Source organism: Anabrus simplex, chromosome 2 (genome assembly GCF_040414725.1).
Source record: "Anabrus simplex isolate iqAnaSimp1 chromosome 2, ASM4041472v1, whole genome shotgun sequence".
NCBI lineage: Eukaryota > Metazoa > Arthropoda > Insecta > Orthoptera > Tettigoniidae > Anabrus > Anabrus simplex.
In genome coordinates, this window is record NC_090266.1 from 1158046919 (window position 1) to 1158068135 (window position 21217).

General features: G+C 44.3%; 1 protein-coding gene across 1 annotated transcript in view; it reads right to left on the reverse strand.

Moving 5' to 3' along the window:
* tadr (torn and diminished rhabdomeres) overlaps positions 1–21217 on the reverse strand; it is a 214001-nt gene that overhangs the window by 102402 nt on the left and 90382 nt on the right. The window contains exons 5-6 of the mRNA XM_067140157.2: positions 10053–10210; positions 6399–6617 (exon numbers count right to left, since the gene is read on the reverse strand). Of these exons, the coding sequence (XP_066996258.2) occupies positions 6399–6617; positions 10053–10210 (377 nt within the window). The remainder of the gene's footprint in view (positions 1–6398; positions 6618–10052; positions 10211–21217) is intronic.

Genomic DNA, 21217 nt, shown 5'->3' on the forward strand with positions numbered 1-21217 from the left:
AATAGCACCACCAAAGGTTATGCGGTTATAAGGAAATTTACATTTATAATAAGTGCACAACTTGTTTTGTAGCGTACCTCTTTTCCGTTATATTTAATTTGAATTGAACATGTCATTCTAGTACTTAATATTATTATGAAAAACTGTTAGCATTCCTACTTTTACATTCATCACTGCCTATCTGTCTATCTATCTGAATGTTTTCATTTCCTCCCTGAAGGGAAGGGGCAGGTCACCCAGATCATAACGCCCCCTCTCTGGCCATTTTTTTCATTTATATTAATTTACTTTGTTGTTGTGGTGGTACTTTTTATCTGCTGGATGTGGTATATCAGGTTTTGATCATAATATAAGGAATATGGAATATTTCAAAATATTACAATGATTGCAAATATTTCAAAATATTTCGGTTTATTGATGTTCAACATTTTCCCTAGAGAAGTGCGACAGACTTTGGCAGCCGGCACAATTCCTTTCCTCGCCGCTAGATGGGGCTTCATTAATTTCATTCCTGACCCGGTCGAATGACTGGAAACAGGCTGTCGATTTTCATTGTCACTGATGTTCAACATGTTAGATGAACTGTGTACTTACACTGACTGACAGAGCAAATGCAACACCAAGAAGGAGTGGTTCGAAAGGGATGAAAGTTGGGAAAAAAACAGAGACGGCACGGACGAATAATTGATGTTTATTTCAAACCGATATGCAGGTTACACAATGCGCACGGCATCGACTCAGTAGGATGTAGGACCACCGCGAGCGGCGATGCACGCAGAAACACGTCGAGGTACAGAGTCAATAAGAGTGCGGATGGTGTCTTGAGGGATGGTTCTCCATTCTCTGTCAACCATTTGCCACAGTTGGTCGTCCGTACGAGGCTGGGGCAGAGTTTGCAAACGGCGTCCAATGAGATCCTACACGTGTTCGATTGGTGAGAGATCCGGAGAGTACGCTGGCCCCGGAAGCATCTGTACACCTCGTAGAGCCTGTTGGGAGATGCGAGCAGTGTGTGGGCGGGCATTATCCTGCTGAAACAGAGCATTGGGCAGCCCCTGAAGGTACGGGAGTGCCACCGGCCGCAGCACATGCTGCACGTAGCGGTGGGCATTTAACGTGCCTTGAATACGCACTAGAGGTGACGTGGAATAATACGCAATAGCGCCCCAAACCATGATGCCGCGTTGTCTAGCGGTAGGGCGCTCCACAGTTACTGCCGGATTTGACCTTTCTCCACGCCGACGCCACACTCGTCTGCGGTGACTATCACTGACAGAACAGAAGCGTGACTCATCGGAGAACACGACGTTCCGCCATTCCCTCATCCAAGTCGCTCTAGCCCGGCACCATGCCAGGCGTGCACGTCTATGCTGTGGAGTCAATGGTAGTCTTCTGAGCGAACGCCGGGAGTGCAGGCCTCCTTCAACCAATCGACGGGAAATTGTTCTGGTCGATATTGGAACAGCCAGGGTGTCTTGCACATGCTGAAGAATGGCGGTTGACGTGGCGTGCGGGGCTGCCACCGCTTGGCGGCGGATGCGCCGATACTCGCGTGCTGACGTCACTCGGGCTGCGCCTGGACCCCTCGCACGTGCCACATGTCCCTGCGCCAACCATCTTCGGCACAGGCGCTGCACCGTGGACACATCACTATGGGTATCGGCTGCGATTTGACGAAGCGACCAACCTGCCCTTCTCAGCCCGATCACCATACCCCTCGTAAAGTCGTCTGTCTGCTGGAAATGCCTCCGTTGACGGCGGCCTGGTATTCTTAGCTATACACGTGTCCTGTGGCACACGACAACACGTTCTACAATGACTGTCGGCTGAGAAATCACGGTACGAAGTGGGCCATTCGCCAACGCCGTGTCCCATTTATCGTTCGCTACGTGCGCAGCACAGCGGCGCATTTCACATCATGAGCATACCTCAGTGACGTCAGTCTACCCTGCAATTGGCATAAAGTTCTGACCACTCCTTCTTGGTGTTGCATTTGCTCTGTCAGTCAGTGTATTATGATGAGTTACCTTTTAACCGTCTTACTAATAAACGGTGTATAACTTTTATACAAGGTTTATACACCGTTTACGCGAAATTCGTTACTAATAAACCGTGTATAAGCCTCCTGTGTATACATCTGTTATAGTTATTCACTGAATTGCTTATACAGTCCAGGACCCTAGTATAAGCGTTGTATAGCAGCGTGTAGCGGAAAAAAAGAAACGAGCGAGCAGTTTATTTTCGTGGTATTTATTGTCGACAGTAATATAATCGTTGTAAAATATTCGACTTATCCATTTAACATTGAACACACGTTGAAAGAATGACGATAACGTTGATGATCTTCACGATATTTTAAACATAGAAGACATACGGTACCGTACACCATTCAGAGGTTATGGAAGCTTTAAAGAGACGGAATGACAATGAATAACTATAAAAGAAATGATGGTTGGGCGTATTTTTGTGTAAAAATATGTTACAGCTTAATAGACCTTTGATATTGCGAGTTTATTATACACTATCTGCCCCTACAAAGATCTTTCTTAATTGAGTACCTACCGTATACAAGGGGACATATTCCTCGAGATAAAAAGTGGCATAACTTGAAAACCATACGTGATATGATTTCCATACTTTGTAGTTGAATACGTAGAAATGTGATGTATAAATGCCTAATAGAAACTTTTTTGATCTAACCTTTCGTTTAGCTACAAAACAGGTTTTCCTTTCTCCTGAAAAGTAAGGATTTTGGAATTTGTACCCTTTTCAACTCGCCGATTCAATTGCAATTGCTTACGTTTTCCGAACTACCCCAGTTAGGAGCTTTTGATATTTTCTTAAGCTTTTCCATTTCCTTTTTTAGCGTCCATTACACAAGCAAGCTGAAGAAATGTTGATATCAATATAAGTCAATTTCCAGCTGTCTCACGGAATGACAAGGAATAACTGTAAAAGAAATTATGGTTGGGCGTATGTTTCTGTAATAAGGTGTTACTGCTTAATAGACTTTAAATTGCGAGTTTATTATACATTATCTGCCTCTACAAAGATCTTAGATCTTTCTCAAATTTGAGTATAAAAAGGGACATATTCCTTGACATAAAAAATGGTATAACTTGAAAACCGTACGTAATATGATTTCCATACTTTGTAGTTGAATACGTAGAAATGTGATGTATAAATGCCTAATAGAAACTTTTTTGATCTAACCTTTCGTTTAGCTACAAAACAGGTTTTCCTTTCTCCTGAAAAGGAAGGATTTTGGAATGTGTACCCTTTTCAACCCGCCGATTGAATTACAATTGCTTACGTTTTCCGTACTATCCTAGTTAAGAGCTATTGATCTTTTCTTAAGCCATTCCATTTCTTTTTTTGGCGATCATTACACAAGCAAGCTGAAGAAATGTTGATATCAATATAAGCGAATTTCCAGCTGTCTCACTTAGTGCTGCCACTGCCTTTTCGATATGCCGTGCTACTGTGCGACTGTCCGGAAAGTTTTGCTCGTAGATAACCAGCAGAAGCGATCATAAAGGCGGTGAACGTGCGAAATATGTCAGTGAACTACAGGAAGAGATTCCTACTCCTTGGAACGAGTGTATACGTGCTGTTTAGTAATACAATGTGTATACCTCGTTTATTAGTAAGAAAAATGTAAAACGCTTATACAGGGTTTATTCACTGTATAACTAAACAAGAGTTAAACAACGGTATAAGGACTTTTTATTAGTAAGACCCTAAGAATTTAATATGAACTTCAGGCACGAATTTAACACCTACTTTTAGTATTTTAATGGTCTGTATGCTATTCTCCGGATTCGATTCCGACCAGGTCAGGGATTTTTACTTCGACCTGGCTGTTGGTTCGAAGTCCACTCACCCTACGTGATTACGACTGAGGAGCTATCTGACGGTGAGATAGCGACCCCGGTCTAGAAAACCAAGAATAACCGTGGAGAGAATTCGTCACACTGACCATGTGTCACGTCGTAATCTGCAGGCCTTTGAGCTGAGCAGCGTTCGCTTTTTAGGCCAAGACCCTTCAAGGCTGTAGTGCCTTGGGGTTTGTTTTGGTTTGTATGCTAGAGATTTTTTCGTCGGTTGGCCGGTAGGCACACCCATCTTATCTGGCTCCCGTTGAGTCATTACTCCCGTTACACAGCGCAGCGACAGCACGAGAATGCCCGCACTTCGCAGTTCATGTCCGTGCTTAGAACGTGTATGAAATGTTGATCTGTCGCGCCAACTGTTCTCGAGTTCTGAAGGGTTACTTCGGGGTGTAATTCTCAAAATGCCTCCACATGTGTACACGGTAGAAGAAAGGGTATTTATGTACCGATAATTATGTGAAAACAGAGTCTTGCAGGGAAGTCGTTAGGTGATTTGTAACAGAATTTCCAGGTGTTCGCCCTCCACACAGAGAGACGGTGCGGAAACTGGTAAACAAATTGAGAGGAACTGGTTCTTTACTGATAAGAAGCGAAGTGTTAAAAACGTGTACTTAACTAGGAAAAAGTAAATGAAATCGCAGAAAGATTAGAAGATACGCCTACAAAAGCCCTAAGACGACTTGGACAAGAAGCCGGGGTTTCGAAGAGCTCAGAATGACGGACTACGAAAAAGTTAAAACGTTGAAATAGCCTCAGTTACGGAAGACGAACTTATGCGTGTAAATCGGAGTTTCCCTTAAGACGATGCCTGAAATGTGTGTAAGACGATGCCTGAAATGTGTGGATGCAGGAGGAGAACATTTCCAACATCTCCTGTCATAAGGTACGAGCTTATTTTCTTAATTCTTAATTCTTATTTTCTTAACTTTAATTGTAATCTCATGTCATGTACGGATAAAGTGAGTGAAGTGCAGTCCTTGTTGTTATGTCGCGGAGAGGGGAGTGATGAGTTAACGGAAGGTAGATAAGCTGGGCGCGCCTGCCTGCCAAACGATGAGAGAAACTCATGGGCCGATTGCAGAAACGATGACTAGTTTTAAGTCTTAGAATACGTTTATCTAAACAACGTCTAAATCGAGCACGATCTTCCATTGCATAAACAATGTTCAGCCGGTGTTTAACTACACATCGTTTAAAGTTTCAATATTGGTTTGAAAATGGAGATGGAAGTACGGTATCTTTCATGCAACTCTTTGCTTGTCGCAACCAATGAAATTCGTCGGTGCGCGCCGAACGCCAGTCAGCTGTTTGTCTTCCTATACATTACCCAATATGGCTAAGCATGAGCATGGCTTGCCCCAAGATAAGAATATCGCTTTCGGTGGAAATTAAATCTCATAATATTATCGACACTAAAGCGACGCGCCACCGTACGGGGAAGTGTAGCTTTGATTATAGCGTTGTTACGGTGAGTATAATCTACTCGTAAATAGCTTCGACGAATGGAAGACGAAACAATAGTAATGTGTAATGTGTAACCGAAGGTGTTGTACGGGCCATTTAAATGTGGCTTGCATTCTGGAGATCGTAGGTTCGAGACGCATCATCGGCAGCCCTGAATATTGCTTTCTGTAGTTTCCCTATTTTTACACCTGGCAAATACTAGGGCTGTTATTATGGCCACGGCTCTTTCTCCCCAGTCCTCCTCTTTAAACAGTAATCACCACCATCACCACCACTTTCCTTTCCTTGTCTCATAGTTGCCGGAAACTTATCTGAATTAGCACGACTATTATACTATATATAATCCACATACAACCTACTTTTTAGTTTTCACTATTATGTGTGCTTACTTGCAGTAAATATAAGTGTATCCCCCCCGGTTGATGTATGTGACAGCCTTCTGACGATTCGGACAAGTAATTCTAACATGTATGTAGTCGAAGTGACATAAAATTCCATGGAAATTACCCCATGTATAATAAAATATATCGGTTGCCAAGAATTGTATTCAAGTTGACAGTTACCGGATTGTACCTTTGTCAGTCTCAAGAAACAAGTCTCTTGAAAAACAAACTATTATTTTAAGCTCTACCTCCCCGATGAATTGCTGCGATTTCGCAGCGGGCGACCCACAGAGAGGCCGTCGGACTAACCTTTCTTCCCGGAATTGTCTCAACATGATAATACAAATTGCATGTTTCATGGTACATAACCTCTGATTGTAATTCATTCCTCTCATTTGAGGTTAAACAGTGTCCTTGGCAGTGTTTAAACATGACCGGTTGAACATCGGGTTTAGACAGTGTCTAAGTGATAAATAACGTCTCTGCAATTTGGCAGCCATACTTAGGCATTGTTTAACCGTAGACATCGTCTAAACACCGTTTCTGCAATCGGCCCATTGTATTACAACTGTCCTTATTTTCTACAGTAGCTTCTCTTTTACAGCCCGTCTTTTGGCACGAAATCACTTTACTAGCTTGTGTGGTTTTGGTGACTCACCTTTGTCTGGTGGACGATATCGGTGCTGGATGATGGCGGCGGCTGTGACGGCGTGCTGCAGAAGAGGCCCCACACTCATGAGGCGTAACAGCGCCCGGAGAGGACACAGGAGTGCCAAAGTGCCGGCCGCTACACCCGCCACCAGGATGGCAAGTACAGGTGTGCCCGTGAGAGCACTTTCCCTCGCTAGGGCAACGGGTAGCACTCTCCACTCCTCGCCTACAACACAAACAATTAGTGATTTGATACAACCTTTTATTTTCATTTCATCCTCACATGAACTAACATCTTCATCTCTATGTGACTCTTAGATCGCTTACCGCCATCTGATAGGCCTTTTTTGCTATTTGCTGTACGTCGCACCGATACAGATACAGTACCGGTCAAAAGTTTAGGACCTCATTAAAAAATCATGAAGTTCCATCTAGAACAGAGCCTCTCAAACGCCCAAAATCTCACGCGTGCAAATTGCAGAGTTCCCGTGCACAGTGCATCGGTCCCATTCGGCTCGGCTTTGACCAACGTTTCGTCTCTGGGCTACCCGTCTAAGCTCGGCTAAGCTCGGTTAAGCTCGGCTCAACTTGGCTCGGATTTGGAGCACTACGGATCAAGTGAGGAAGAGGGAGACAGGCTGAGCCAGCGAGTCTGGCGTGGGGAAAGAGAGAGACAGCTCTATTGCTCCAAATTGAGGAGTGGGTGTCTGCACTCTGGTCAACCAAGCCAAGTCGTCTTTTGCACCGTTCACAGTGCGTGCACCAGGTGCATGCACTCTGAGAGGGCCTGATCTAGAACCTAAAAGTGTGCTACCAGACCTCTGTATTTTTTTCCTGAGCTCTCGCATGTAATATGTTATATGTCGCCTGATATCAGTGATTTGCGCCAGGTATTGTATAAGTTAATCATTTTTACCAGTCGGAATGTCACATCAGAAAGTGAACATTTTTGGAAATATTATGTGCCATAATACTCTTAATTGGTTTAGACTATCACCATCAAGATTTTTTATAGCCTTAGCAATAGTTGGAGGACATTATTGTATAAATATAAAAATTCCGAAAAAATTGCGGCACCGATTTTTGTGCGTTTATTTTTTTCAAACCAGCGCTAAAATTGTCAATTTTTTATTGTTCTTGACATAGGTCTCAGTGTGAGCTATCCAAAATCCAAACCAAACCCCATGGCACTACAGCCCTTGAAGAGCCTTGGCCTACCAAGCGACCACTGCTCAGCCCGAAGGCCTGCAGATTACGAGGTGTCGTGTGGTCAGCATGATGAATCCTCTCGGCCGTTATTCTTGGCTTTCTAGACCGGGGCCGCTATCTCACCGTCAGATAGCTCCTCAATTCTAATCACGTAGGCTGAGTGGACCTCGAACCAGCCCTCAGGTCCAGGTAAAAATCCCTGACCTGGCCGGGAATCGAACCCGGGGTCTCCGGGTGAGAGGCAGGCACGCTACCCCTACACCACGGGGCCGGCAGTGTGACCTATCGGCATCAGAAATTTGTCTTGGATGCCATCGGCAACGTGCAAATGAAACTATCATGGCAGATAAGTTTGACGCTGATAGCTCGTCCTGAGACCTTGGGCCATACCCTACATGACAAAGGCAAAGAAACAATCAACCATTTTGGCCGTTATTTCATGTTATGTCCCATCAATCTCTCCATTCTTCTTGTTAATTTCTTTCTTTCTTTCTTTCTTTCTTTCTTTCTTTCTTTCTTTCTTTCTTTCTTAATCTGTTTACCCTCCAGGGTTGGCTCTTCCCTCGGACTCTGCGAGGGATTCAACCTCTACCGCCTCAAGGGCAGTATCCTGGGGCTTCAGACCCTGGGTCGGGGGATACAACTGGGGAGGATGACCAGTGACTCGCCTAGGCGGCCTCACCTGCTATGATGAACAGGGGCCTTGCGGGGGGGAGGGGAAGACTGGAGGGGATAGACAAGGAAGAAGGAAGGAAGCGGCCGTAGTTAGGTACCATCCCGGCATTTGCCTGGATGAGAATTGGGAAACCACGGAAAACAACTTCCAGGATGGCTGAGGTGGGAATCGAACCCACCTCTACTCAGTTGACCTACCGATGCTGAGTGGACCCCGTTCCAGCCCTCGTACCACATTTCAAATTTCGTGGCAGAGCCGGGAATCGAACCCGGACCTCCAGGGGTGGCAGCTAATCACACCAACCACTACACCACAGGGGCGGACCTTCTTGTTAAGTAATTACCAAAATTTTTGATTTTTTGTGTGACCTTCCAAGAGTTAAAAATGCTTAACTTCTACAGTAGTTGAACTAAGTCAATGAAATCAGGCGACATGTATAATATTAGACGTGAGAGCTCAGAAAGAAAATTATAGAGGCCTAGTGGCACAATTGTAGGTTCTAGATGACATTTCGTGATTTCTTTATGTGGTGCTAAACTTTTGACTGGTACTGTAGGTTTTATGGCGACGATGGGACAGGAAAAGCCTAGGGAGGGGAAGGAAGCGGCCATCGCCTTAATTAAGGTATAGCCTCAGCATTTGCCTGGTGTGAAAATGGGAAACCACGGAAAACCATCTTCAGGGCTGCTGACAGTGGGATTCGAACCCACTATCTCCCGGATGCGAGTTCACAGCTGCGTACCCCTAACCGCACAGCCAACTTGCCCGGTATCTGATAGTTTATGATATTCATATCTTAGCTTTTAATACCACTCTTTCCCTCTACATTTACATCCAAAACTAACTGAACCAGTCCAAATTATTCCATGTTATGTCCCATCAATCTCTCCATTCTTCTTGTTAATTAACAATAATACTATTATTTGCTTCACGTTCCACTAACTACTTTTACGGCTTTCGGAGACGCCGAGGTGCCGGAATTTAGTCCCGCAGGAGTTCTCTTGCGTGCCAGTAAATCTTCAGGGCTGTCGACAGTGGGATTCGAACCCACTATCTCCCGGATGCGAGCTCACAGCTGCGCACCCCTAACCAGTAAATCTACTCTTTGCTACTAATTTTAGCCCGTGAATTTTGAGACGTTCAGACTGGCTGCTGATGCTAGGTCGAATACGCGCACGCTCCTTATAAGGTCAAGAACTATGCGCGCGCCTCCCGTACAATTGCTTAGGTGTTCGAGAGTAAAAACGCCGCTGGACTGTCTGGGTTTATAAGAAAGACTCTGTATCTGACGGTGAGTTCGCGGCCCCCGTCTAGAAAGCCAAGAATAATGGCCGAGAGGCTTCGTCGTGCTGACCACATGACACCTCGTAATCTGCAGGCCTTCGGGCTGAACAGCGGTCGCTTGGTAGGCCATGGGCCTTCAGGGCTGATGCGCCATGGGGTTTGGTTTAAACACATACAACTTTATTATTATATTATTATTTTTCTCTTCAATGAGACCTTCCTATGTTAACATTACAATGGCCCGGACACTCAATTTCAAAGCCGAGTAATAAGACCTCTGCGTCAGTTTCCTCACCCTTCTGGGGTATTTCTAGTACACCTAGGTAGTCCTTTATAGATTTTCTGCATGTTTCTATTAAAGTCAAATGCGCAGAACAAAATCACTAGTTAAAAAAAGAAAGAAACTCACTGTTATTTTCCTTCCATTGTACTTAGTATGAAGTTACTTAACCTTAAATTCTCTTCCAAATAAGGTGTTAAAAATCGTATTACCTCCTAGGATGACGATGCCGGCGTGGAGTGGAGTGCACACTTCCACCAGCGCTAGAGCCAGGCCCAGGATGGACAACACAGCCATGACCAGCCTCGCCCAGTCCACATCTCGAAGCTCGAAGGCTTTCAGAAGTGGCACTGCAGATTCGTGCAGGGCTCTGGTACAGAGATGAAACACAACATAGAATGGCAACCGGAACTAATTTCATCTTGTGCAATTTGAAATGAGCAGCTGAAAAAGAAATATGAGATGATGACTAACAATGACATAATGATTGACATATGACTTCAGAGAAAGGTGTATTGAAACTAAATTTCGCACTTCAGAACTGATGTCAACGAACGATACGAGAGTCTGGTGGTTCCTTTTAATCATGCCTAGTATATATCTTGAGCCGGCCCCGCGGTGTAGGGTTAGCATGCCTGCCTCTTACTCGGAGGCCCCGGATTCGATTCCCGGCGGGGTCAGGGAATTTTACGTCGTTCTGATGGCTGGTTAGACCTCCACTCAGCCTACGTGATTACAATTGAGGAACTATCTGACGGTGAGATGGCGGCCTCGGTCTAGAAAGTCAAGAATAATGGGCGAGAGGATTCGTTGTGCTGACCACACAACACCTCGTAATCTACAGGCCTTCGGGCTGGGCAATGGTCGCTTGGAAGACCATGGCCCTTCATTGCTGTCGCCCCATGGGGTTTGGTTTGATTTAGTGTATCTCTTTTTTGCAGTTTTCTTCGTTATCGTAATATATGCTTTCATACCTCGAATCAATAAAACAATGTGCATCATGAATTATCATCCTCTGCCTATGGTAAAATGGCTTTTGCTAAAATGAGTTTTTGGCCCCTTTCACACGATTCACTGCTTTCCACGCCACGCCAAGCCACGCCACTCCACTTCTCAGACACTTTTGTTTTTCCTTGCTGTCCGCTTCCGGCAACTTGACGGCAACTGCTAGTTCCCACCACATCCTTTTGCGTCTCAGTTTAACTTTGGACCATGGACGCGAACGTTATCCTTGGGATTTATATTCTTACGAAAAGAAGATTGATGAGAAAGAGGAGTACTAGGGTTCATTGTTTCCATCTATTGGAGTCATTTGGCGTAGAACGAGGAGCTCATCGTTTTCTTCTGGATGAAGTCACCAGTGATCAAAAAAAAAAAAAAAAAAAAAAAAAAAAAAAAAAAAAAAAAAAAAATCTTTACCGAACTCGATAGCTGCAGTCGCTTAAGTGCGAACAATATCCAGTATTCGGGAGATAGTAGGTTCGAATCCCACTGTTGGTAGCCCTGAAGATGGTTTTCCGTGGCTTCCCATATTCGCACCAGGCAAATGCTGTAGATGTACCACAATTAAAGCCATGGCCGCTTCCTTCCCATTCCTAGCATTTTCCTTCTCCATTGTCGCCATAAAACCTATCCGTGTCGGTGCGACGTAAAGCAATTGAAAAAAATTCATTTCTTTCGTGTTAATGGAAATTCGTTTGATGAATTGTTGTCAATCCTTTAAGCAAGTTTACAACGCCAGGACACCAACATGAGAAAATGTGTTCCAGCGATATTTTCAGACAAAAACTTCGAAATTGTGGCACACACAATGTTGATCGTCTGAATGAACTAATCTGATTTAGTGAACTATCAGTCGCCAAGAGTAGAAGGGACTTCACGTCGGTTGACAGCGGCCTGCTGTTGACGAGAGTCGAGGGAGGTGGCGCCACCCGAAGTGTCTCGTGTGAATGCTCCGGGCCACTTTCTACACCTCTGGTGGAGTGGAGTGGAGTGGAGTGGCGTGGAAAGCAGTAGATCGTGTGAAATGAGCCTTGAGGGTAGTGCAGGGAGTGTAGTAGAAACTGGCTTAAAAAATCCACAGCCTGTTTCCAGTCATTCGACCGGGTCAGGAATGGAATGAATGAAGCCCCGTTCTAGCGGCGAGGATGGGAATTGTGCCGGCTGCCGAAGCTTGTCGCACTCCTCTGGGGCAATGATTAATGAATGACAGATGAATTGAAATGAAATGATATTGGAGAGTGTTGCTGGAATGAATTATGACAGGGAAAACCGGAGTACCCGGAGAAATCCCTGCCCCGCCTCCGCTTTGTCCAGCACAAATCTCACATGGAGTGACCGGGATTTGAACCACGGAACCCAGCGGTGAGAGGCCGGCGCGCTGCCGCCTGAGCCACGGACGCTCGCAGAAACTGGCTTAAGTGTTGTGTTAATTCCCTTTATGCCTATGGTGTTTAGGATTTCTAAAATTAATTAAAAATTATTACAACTCTGCCCCTACCACTTACGTAGCTTCACTCGTTACATCTACTGTTACAAATGACACCATCTCAAGCCGAAATTTTGTCAGGAAATCTTAATATCCATAAATCCACAAAGATATTTTTTAAAGTTGCTTTACGTCGCACCGACACAAGTAGTGGGTTCATAGACAAGTCGTCGTGGGTCAAGATGGCGGTATAACTACACATCAACTTATTCTTAAGGTAATGCACAGTATTTACACGCCTCTGGAATATACTTTTACTTGATGATATACCAATCTCTTGTCTCTTATTAATAGTTTTAAATGACCGGGCGAGTTGGCCGTGCGGTTAGGGGCGCGCAGCTGTGAGCTTGCATCCGCCCGATAGTGGGTTCAAACCCCACTGTCGACAGCCCTGAAGATGGGTTTCCGTGGTTTCCCATTTTCACACCAGGCAAATGAATTAAGGTCACGGCCACTTCCTTCCCAGTCCAAGGCTTTTCCTATCCCATCGTCACCATAGGACCCATCTGTGTCGGTGCGACGTAAAGCAAATTGAAAAAAATTACAGAGAAAATTTACCTTCTTCTTCTACCGTTTTTCCCACACCTGTGGGGTCGCGGGTGCAATACTGCGTCGCACATCTGGATTTGGTCATGATTTACGGCCGAATGCCCTTCATGACGCCAACGCTATATGGAGGAATGTAATCACTATTGCGTGTTTCTTTTGTGGTTGGTAGTGTGTTGTGTTGTCTGACTATGAAGAAAAGAGTGTCGGGACAGGCAAAATATACAGTCCCCAAGCCAGAAGAATTAATCAGAAACGATTAAAATCCCAGACCCGGACGGAAATAGAACTCGGGACCCTCTGAATCGAAGGGAAGTACGCTGATCATTCAGTCAACGAGTCGGACTAAAATTAGAAAATATATTAAAAGAAAGAAAATAATAATAATATATAGTTGGGGACAAAACATGACGACCTCGCCTCACACCACTATTCTCCAGCGCCAGTCCGGTGTCTGTCAGCGGCTTATAGGATTTACTACGTCTACTGTAGCCGGAGTTGCCAAATCGTCTACTACACTCAACACAAAGAAACGGTAAAGACTGAAGATTGTGTGGAAGAAAGTGGTTTGGCAACCTCTCAACACCAACCAGGGATCACTTAGAACTCGCTAATTCAGCAGGGTGCAGGGTGTGATTGACAGCTGGCTTCCAGCTCGCTTCCAGGAACTGAGACCGTCATGTTTTGTCTCCAAGTATACGTTAAAAAGATATGCAATTACTTAGAACATCGACTAAAAAACCGGGAATATTAGGCCTACAATTTTAAGTGAAAAATGAAAATCCACAGCCTGTTTCCAGTCATTTGATCGGGTCAGGAATGGTGAGAATAGGTATTGTGACGTGTACCGAAGCCTCTCGCACTGCTCTGGGGCAGTGATTAATGACTGACAGAAGAAATGATATTGGGGAATGAAAGATGACAGGGAAAACCGGAGTACCCGGAGAAAAACCTATCACACGTCCGCTTTGTCCAGCACAAATTTCACATCGAGTGACCGGGATTTGAACCAAGGGACCAAGAGGTGAGAGGCCGGCGTTCTGCCGTCTGAACCAAGGAGATTCCCACAATTTTAAGTAGGCCTACCGGTACAGGAACAAAATAAACTGTTACTCACGTTTCAAATACTTTAAAAATATTTCCTTCATTACAAGGAGTAGGCTTTACGCCGTTGTGTTATTGTTGTTGTTGTTAATTGGGAAATCAGTCAATGGGCTGATTTGATGCAGTACTCCATATCACCCTGCCCTGTGCCAACCTTTTCATGTCTTCGTAAATAATCATGCCTTTCCCCTTACTATCATTACTCCCTAAATTAACATCCAAAATAAACCGAACCAGTTTCAGAAGTCTCAAGATGTGTTCTATCATTTCATACCTTCTCCTGGTCAGATACTACCAAATCCAGTAGCGGTGATTAGGGGGGAAGGGACGAGGGGGGAGAGTTGCCCCCCACTTTGCGGAGAAATAAATAATGTTTTATTCCATTTTAGCCACCTGACATGTATTAGACAGACTGAGTTACTAAAAGTCATCTGAAATTAGAAATCATAAAAAAAAGCAATGTGTACAATCCTTATACTGTTTTCTCACGTAATTCCTTCCTTTAATTTCTTTAATTATTAAGACAAATGCTTAGTGGAAATACTCAGAAAATGTCGTTCGTTGCGGCTAGTCGATTCATACAGTGCAGCAGCGTGTAGTATGCGCTGTGAGGAAGGGTAGCAGGGGTATATTTTTTGCCTGTGTCATGGACACAGGTATGATTCACCCGCTTACCGCGCATTCGTCAGTCTGGCAGTCTCGCTCAGTAACTGTGCCTGTGTGGTTCTGTCTAGTGTCTGTTACTTTGTTGCTCTGTAGTCAAATACTAAATGATATTTTAACTGTATAATCACGCCGAACTTCTATTTAATTACAATACATGTGTAATTAGCGCCCTTTGGCGAAAGTTTTATTGTATAGTACTGAAATGGCGTATGGCTTTTTTAGTGCCGGGAGTGTCCGAGGACAAGTTCGGCTCGCCACACGCAGGTCAGGTCTTTTGATTTGACGGCCATAGGTGATCTGCGCGTCGTGATGAGGATGAAATGATTATGAAGACGACATATACACCCAGCCCCCCTGCCAGCGAAATTAACCGATTATGGTTAAGATTCCCGAACCTGTCGGGAATCGAACCCGGTACCCCTGTGACCAAAGGCCAGCACGCTAAACATTTAGCCATGTATAGTACTATTATTTCTTTCTTAATCTGCTTACCCTCCAGGGTTGGCTTTTCCCCCGGACTCAGCGAGGGATCCTACTTCTACCGCCTGAAGGGCAGTGTCCTGGAGCGTGACATTGGGTCGGGGATGACACTGGGGAGGATGACCAGTACGTCGCCCAGGCGGCCGCACATACTATGCTGAACAGGGGCCTGAGTGGGGGATGGGAAGTTTGGAAGGGATAGACAAGGAAGAGGGAAGGAAGCGGCCGTGGCCTTAAGTTAGGTACCATTCCGGCATTTGCCTGGAGGAGAAGTGGGAAACCACGGAAAACCACTTCCAGGATGGCTGAGGTGGTAATCGAACCCACCTCTGCTCAGTTGACCTCCCGAGGCTGAGTGAACCCCGTTCCAGCCCTCGTACCACTTTTCAAATTTCGTGGCAGAGCCGGGAATCGAACCCGGGCCTCCCGGGGTGGCAGCTAATCACATTAACCACTACACCACAGAGGCGGACATAGTAATATTATTACCGCACTAAATTTTTTAGACTCAACCTTTACGTCGCTGTAGAAATTCGCTCAGACAGCATTAAAAACTTACCATTTTGTAGCTTTTTTTCAACTTTTACGATCCCCACCCCCACATGGCCTTTAAACCCGGGTACTTCTTGCTGTCTATAATTTTTGTGCCCCCCCCCCCCTTCTAACTCCCTACCGCCACTACTGAACATATCGTTTCCTCTCACTTATTTGTTTCAGTATCTCCGTATCTCTTCGTTTCTGATGCGATCTACTGAGCCTGTCTCACCTTCAATATTATTTTGTAACACCACATTTTTTCTTTTTCTTCTTCTTAATCTGTTTAAGTGAGGAAGGCAACGGGAAACTACCTCACTCCTCATTTCCCTAGTACGCCTCTTCAGTGACGCCTAGGCTGTTTATGACAGCTGTTGGCGGAGCTACAGAGGATCAAACCAGCCTTCGGGCTGACTACCCAACATACAATCTGTTTAAACTCCAGGGTCGGTTTTTCCCTCGGACTCAGCGAGGGATCCCGCCTCTACCGCCTCAAGGGCAGTGTCCTGGAGATTCAGACTCTGGGTCGGGGGATACAACTGGAGAGGATGACCAGTACCTCGCCCAGGCGACCTCACCTGCTATGCTGAACAGGGCCTTGCGGGGAATGAGAAGATTGGAAGGAAGAGGGAAGGAAGCGGCCGTAGACTGAAGTTAGGTACCACCCCGGCATTTGCCTGGAGGAGAAGCGGAAAACCACGGAAAACCACTTCCAGGATGGCTGAGGTGGGAATCTAACCCACCTCTACTCAGTTGATCTCCCGAGGCTGAGTGGACCCCGTTCCAGCCCTCGTACCACTTTTCAAATTTCGTGGCAGAGCCGGGAATCGAACCCGGGCCTCCGGGGGTGGCAGCTAATCACACTAACCACTACACCACAGAGACGGACAACACCATATTTCAAAGGTCGTTACTCTCTTCCTTCTGCCCTACTGATTTTTACGATGTCTCATTGCGTATGGCTTTTAGTGCCGGGAGTGTCCGAGGACAAGTTCGGCTCGCCAGGTGCAGGTCTTTTGATTTGACTCCCGTAGGCGACCTACGCGTCCTGATGGGGTTGAAATGATGATGAAGACCACACGTAAACCTAGCCCCTGTGCCAGCGAAATTAAACAATGTGGTTAAAATTCCCGACCCTGCCGGGAATCGAACCCCGCACCCATGTGACCAAAGGCCAGCACGCTAACCATTTAGCCATGGAGTCGGACATGGAGTCTCATTGTTTACTGGTCGTGATAGCTGAGGGATATCGTCTCTAGTTTCACACCAAAGTGGGCACGGTTCAAAACCAGACCAATGCATGTGGAACCAAAACACTAGAATGCGACTTTCCAAAACTAGAGATCATTTTTCTATGATCACGATAATCAACATTCACTTAAAAATGACGTGCATCTTGTTCGCTAATAATAATGACGTGTGGCCTCCGGAGAGGCTTGGTGCAGGTCTTTTGATTTGACTCTCTTAGGCGACCTGCGCGTCGTGATGAGAATGAATGTTGATGAACATGGCACATACACCCAGTCCCCGCGCCAAAGGAATTAATCAATTATGGTTAAAATCCCCACCCTGCAGGGAATCGAACCCGGGACGCCTGTGACCAAAGGCCAGCTTGCTAACCATTTAGCTATGGAACCGGACATCTAGTTTGCTTGTACGGTAGACTATCTCACTTCCTACAACTTCGTCTATCTCGCGTGTCACTTGTTGTAATCCAACTTAAGCGAAGACACACCCTTTGAACTGAAGTCTAGGCTCTCGTTTTTGACGATAAATGTATTTATCTCAGAAGCTAATAGACCCTAGAAAAGTTCGATATTTGCGTCACACTAGACGGTTGTTCATCAAAACAGCTGACGAGGCAGACGACTTGCAAATACACTGATGTAATTGACGTCATAGCCATCCCGTTTCTAAGGAACTCAGCGTTATCAATATGACCGGTGTCCGGACATTTCGTACCACGGACATTGCGTACCACTTTATTTCTGAGGACATTTCGTACCACTTAGGCCGTTATCTACCTGCGAACGGTTTTCCTGAAATCCTCAAATATTTACACGAGGACAATCCGTACCACTTAGTGTCAAATTGGGATTTCATTTCCACGCTAGCGAGCGTAATGAGCCTACAATCAGAAACTAAAATAATTTACAACATTTGCTGAAGAAAACTTCTACTGTATATTATTTTAATAATTATCCTTTAAAATATACTTATCACTTTTCTTTACATAAATATTATCATAAGAAAGTCGATTTCTTTTAAGTATAAATCCTGAAACGAAACAATACAACAGAAACACACATCGTGTTCGGGCGCAATGTGCCTGACGAGCACATGGATGGATAATATTACTATTATTGTGAATATTACCTAAGTAAAATAAAAGATTGTGATGAACTGGACGATATGTACTTGAAGGTCACGCGGAAACAGGAAACTACATGAAGGTGGAAGTAGGTAGATACCCGCGAATGACGAATACCAGATAAGAATTAACACGTGTGCCAATCAGATCGGTTACGCCCGACTGAAACTTAACATCAATAGTGGTGACAACGTCCGGAGGCTTCTGCGCCAGTAGTGGACAAGGGATATACAGATGTATACATGCAGAAGGATATCTTTTTTACTTCGCAATACTCCCCACTCTTTCAAGTGGTACGGAATGACACTTCGTAGGTAATCAGCCGGTCAAGTGGCACGAAATGTCCGGTGGTACGAAATGTCCTAGAACCATATGACCTCTCCGCTGCATATATTACCTCTGAGGGGTCAATATTGCGTCCTAGGACACTCGTTATAAGAAGTTGCTCTTCTAATAAAGCTAGATGAGAGCAAGTTTGTTTTGCACAAAAGGATGTATGGCATGAGATGCACATGGCTTAGAATATAATACGACTAATCACGCAGTAATCTCTTTATATAAAACTCAATGTAGGCTATGTATGTATATTATTCTTCTTCTTCTTCTTACGCCGCTTTTCCCACAACTGTGTCGCACATATGGATTTCGCCATGTTTTACGGCCGGATGCCCTTCCTGACGCCAACCTTACATGGAGGGATGTAATCACTATTGCGTGTTTCTGTGATGGTTGGTTGTGCAGTGTGTTGTCTGAATATGAAGAGGAAAGTGTTCGGCCAAACACAAACACCCAATCCCCGGGCCAGAAGAGTTAATCGGACGCGATTAAAATCCCCCGACCCGGCCGGGAATCGAACCCGGCACCCTCCGAATCGAAGGCGTCAACGCTGACCATTCAGCCAATGAGTCGGACTCAATGTATGTACCAATGTATGTATGTTCAGTTATAATTAAGAAGATGTGTGTGTGCATAAAATATTGAACTGTGATGAAAGGGAAGTCGAGAAGTAACGGTTTCTGTGAAACAGCTCTAAGAGGAAGACAGCACATGAACAATTTATCAGCTTACGATTCCTAAACTGTTAATGAATGTAGATAATAAAATGTTGTGCAAAAATATCCTTGGGATCACATATACCTGTTTTAAAAAGATGGTTCACAGTAACAAATTATTTATAATTGTTTACACTAGAAGACCGGCGTTAGGTACGGGAAGAACATTCCTGAGGTTCAGCATAACGCTGCTTAAAGCGTTGAAGATATCCTCAATGTGTAAGAATTGCACATGTAATGTTCTACGAAATAGTTTACGAGACCACATAAATGTAACGCACAATGACAGTATTACACTTAACAGTAAAAACTATAACAAGATAAGGTAGGGGGGCAAATTTCGTCGCCGCACCTAATTTCGTCCCCGTAGGGATTTCCAATTTGCACGGTTGGTACCTAATATCTAGCCATGCGCACACGCGTAGCCTCATCCCGTTGTCTTGTTGTGTGAGTTGATTGTGTGCACTACGTTTAGTTTCCGTGTTCAAGGAGGATTCATTTTTCATGCTGAGCTGAGTCAGTGCAGCATTCAAATTAAGAGCCTATTATTCCTAGAGTGAGCACTGATATGTATATGAAATACTGGACTGCCTTTCATCGTGTGGTGTAATTCCTGGTGTGTAATCGTTACAGTGAGTTGGTTGGCATAAGTTAATGCAGCGGCCATTGTAATAAATCACGGAATGTTCTTAATTTCGTCCCCTTTTATTTATAAAGTTTATTATTATTATTTTCAGATGGTAAAATGCAAGCAGTGGGATAAGGAGGCTACAAGAAATGCTATTAAGGCAGTGAGGGACAAGATAATGGGTTACAAACGTGCAAGTAAAGCACGTGCAAGCAACGCTGAAAGACTATGGTAAAAGGAATAGCAACAAAACATTTTTCATAAATGGTCTTTTAGTAATTCATTTTAGGGAAAGTGTTTGGTAGGTTAGAAAGGAAACATATATTAAAATTAATAACTGTACTTTTCATAAATTTGGTGGAGGATGAAATTACGAACACATTTTTGGTAGTTTAGTTTTTGTAATGTTTATGTCAAATATTGACTACCTTATGTTATAACAGTTTCATTGTAACTTGCTTGAAAGTGGAGAATATATTCAGTAATATATACCCGTTTCTAGCCTTGTCCATAATATTCCTGAATTTCTACAAGTCCAAATCTGCTAAAGGGGCGGAATATGGGCCCCCCTACCTTATTGCTGTGATGTGTACCTGACAAAATCAGATGCAGAACGGACGTGGTGAATCATTAAGAGTTTCCACTCCGTCCCGAAAGCGCTTGAACCCGTCGTAAACACATTTCCTGCTTGCGGCTTCAGTTCCGTACACTTGTACAACAGCGCATGCTTCTCAGTCACCGTTTTTTCCAATTTGTAATACAACTTGTTGTTTCTGCATTGCTCCATTGCACTATGCCACGATTCATCACACGCATTACTTTCGACTGGCCGTAGCAGACTAACCTGGTTCAGCTCCGGGTGTTCAACGCTACGTGGCACTTCTCGAGATACCTCTCTATTCACATGCAGTGTTACCACACGTTGCCATTGCGACACGGGTTCATTCGCCGTACTTTTCAGACACACCTTGTATAAGCCTCTATGACTGAAAAACAAAATAAATTCTTAAAATGTCTAATTACAAAAAAATGGTCAACTATCCGCACTTGATACCGTATCAGGAACTTCTACAAAATTTCCAGGCAAATAGTCTAGAAACACGAATAAGAAGTGATGCTGGGAAATTCCTTTCCAAAATTATGAATAATTCAATTGATGATTCAGAATTCCTTTCTGTCTTAAATGTCCATGTATCGCGCATCAGTTCAAGGAATAACGTCACATTTGGAAAAAAAAAAAAAAAAAAAAAAAAAAAGAGTAGAATATGAGCCCACATAAATTCACCGCTGAATGCGATTCCTTCAACAGTGTTGTTCGTAGAAATAGTGCCTTAGATTTCAGTACATCTTCGGCTACATTTTTAGTGGAATTCCTTACCAATACCCCGGGACAGACTGTTTGAATTTTGAAAAATTGTAAAGTTTTTGGGTTTCAACCATTACATCATTTGCTCAGCCTAGCTTTTATTAGAAATAGTGCCTTAGATTTCAGTACGTCTTCGGCTACA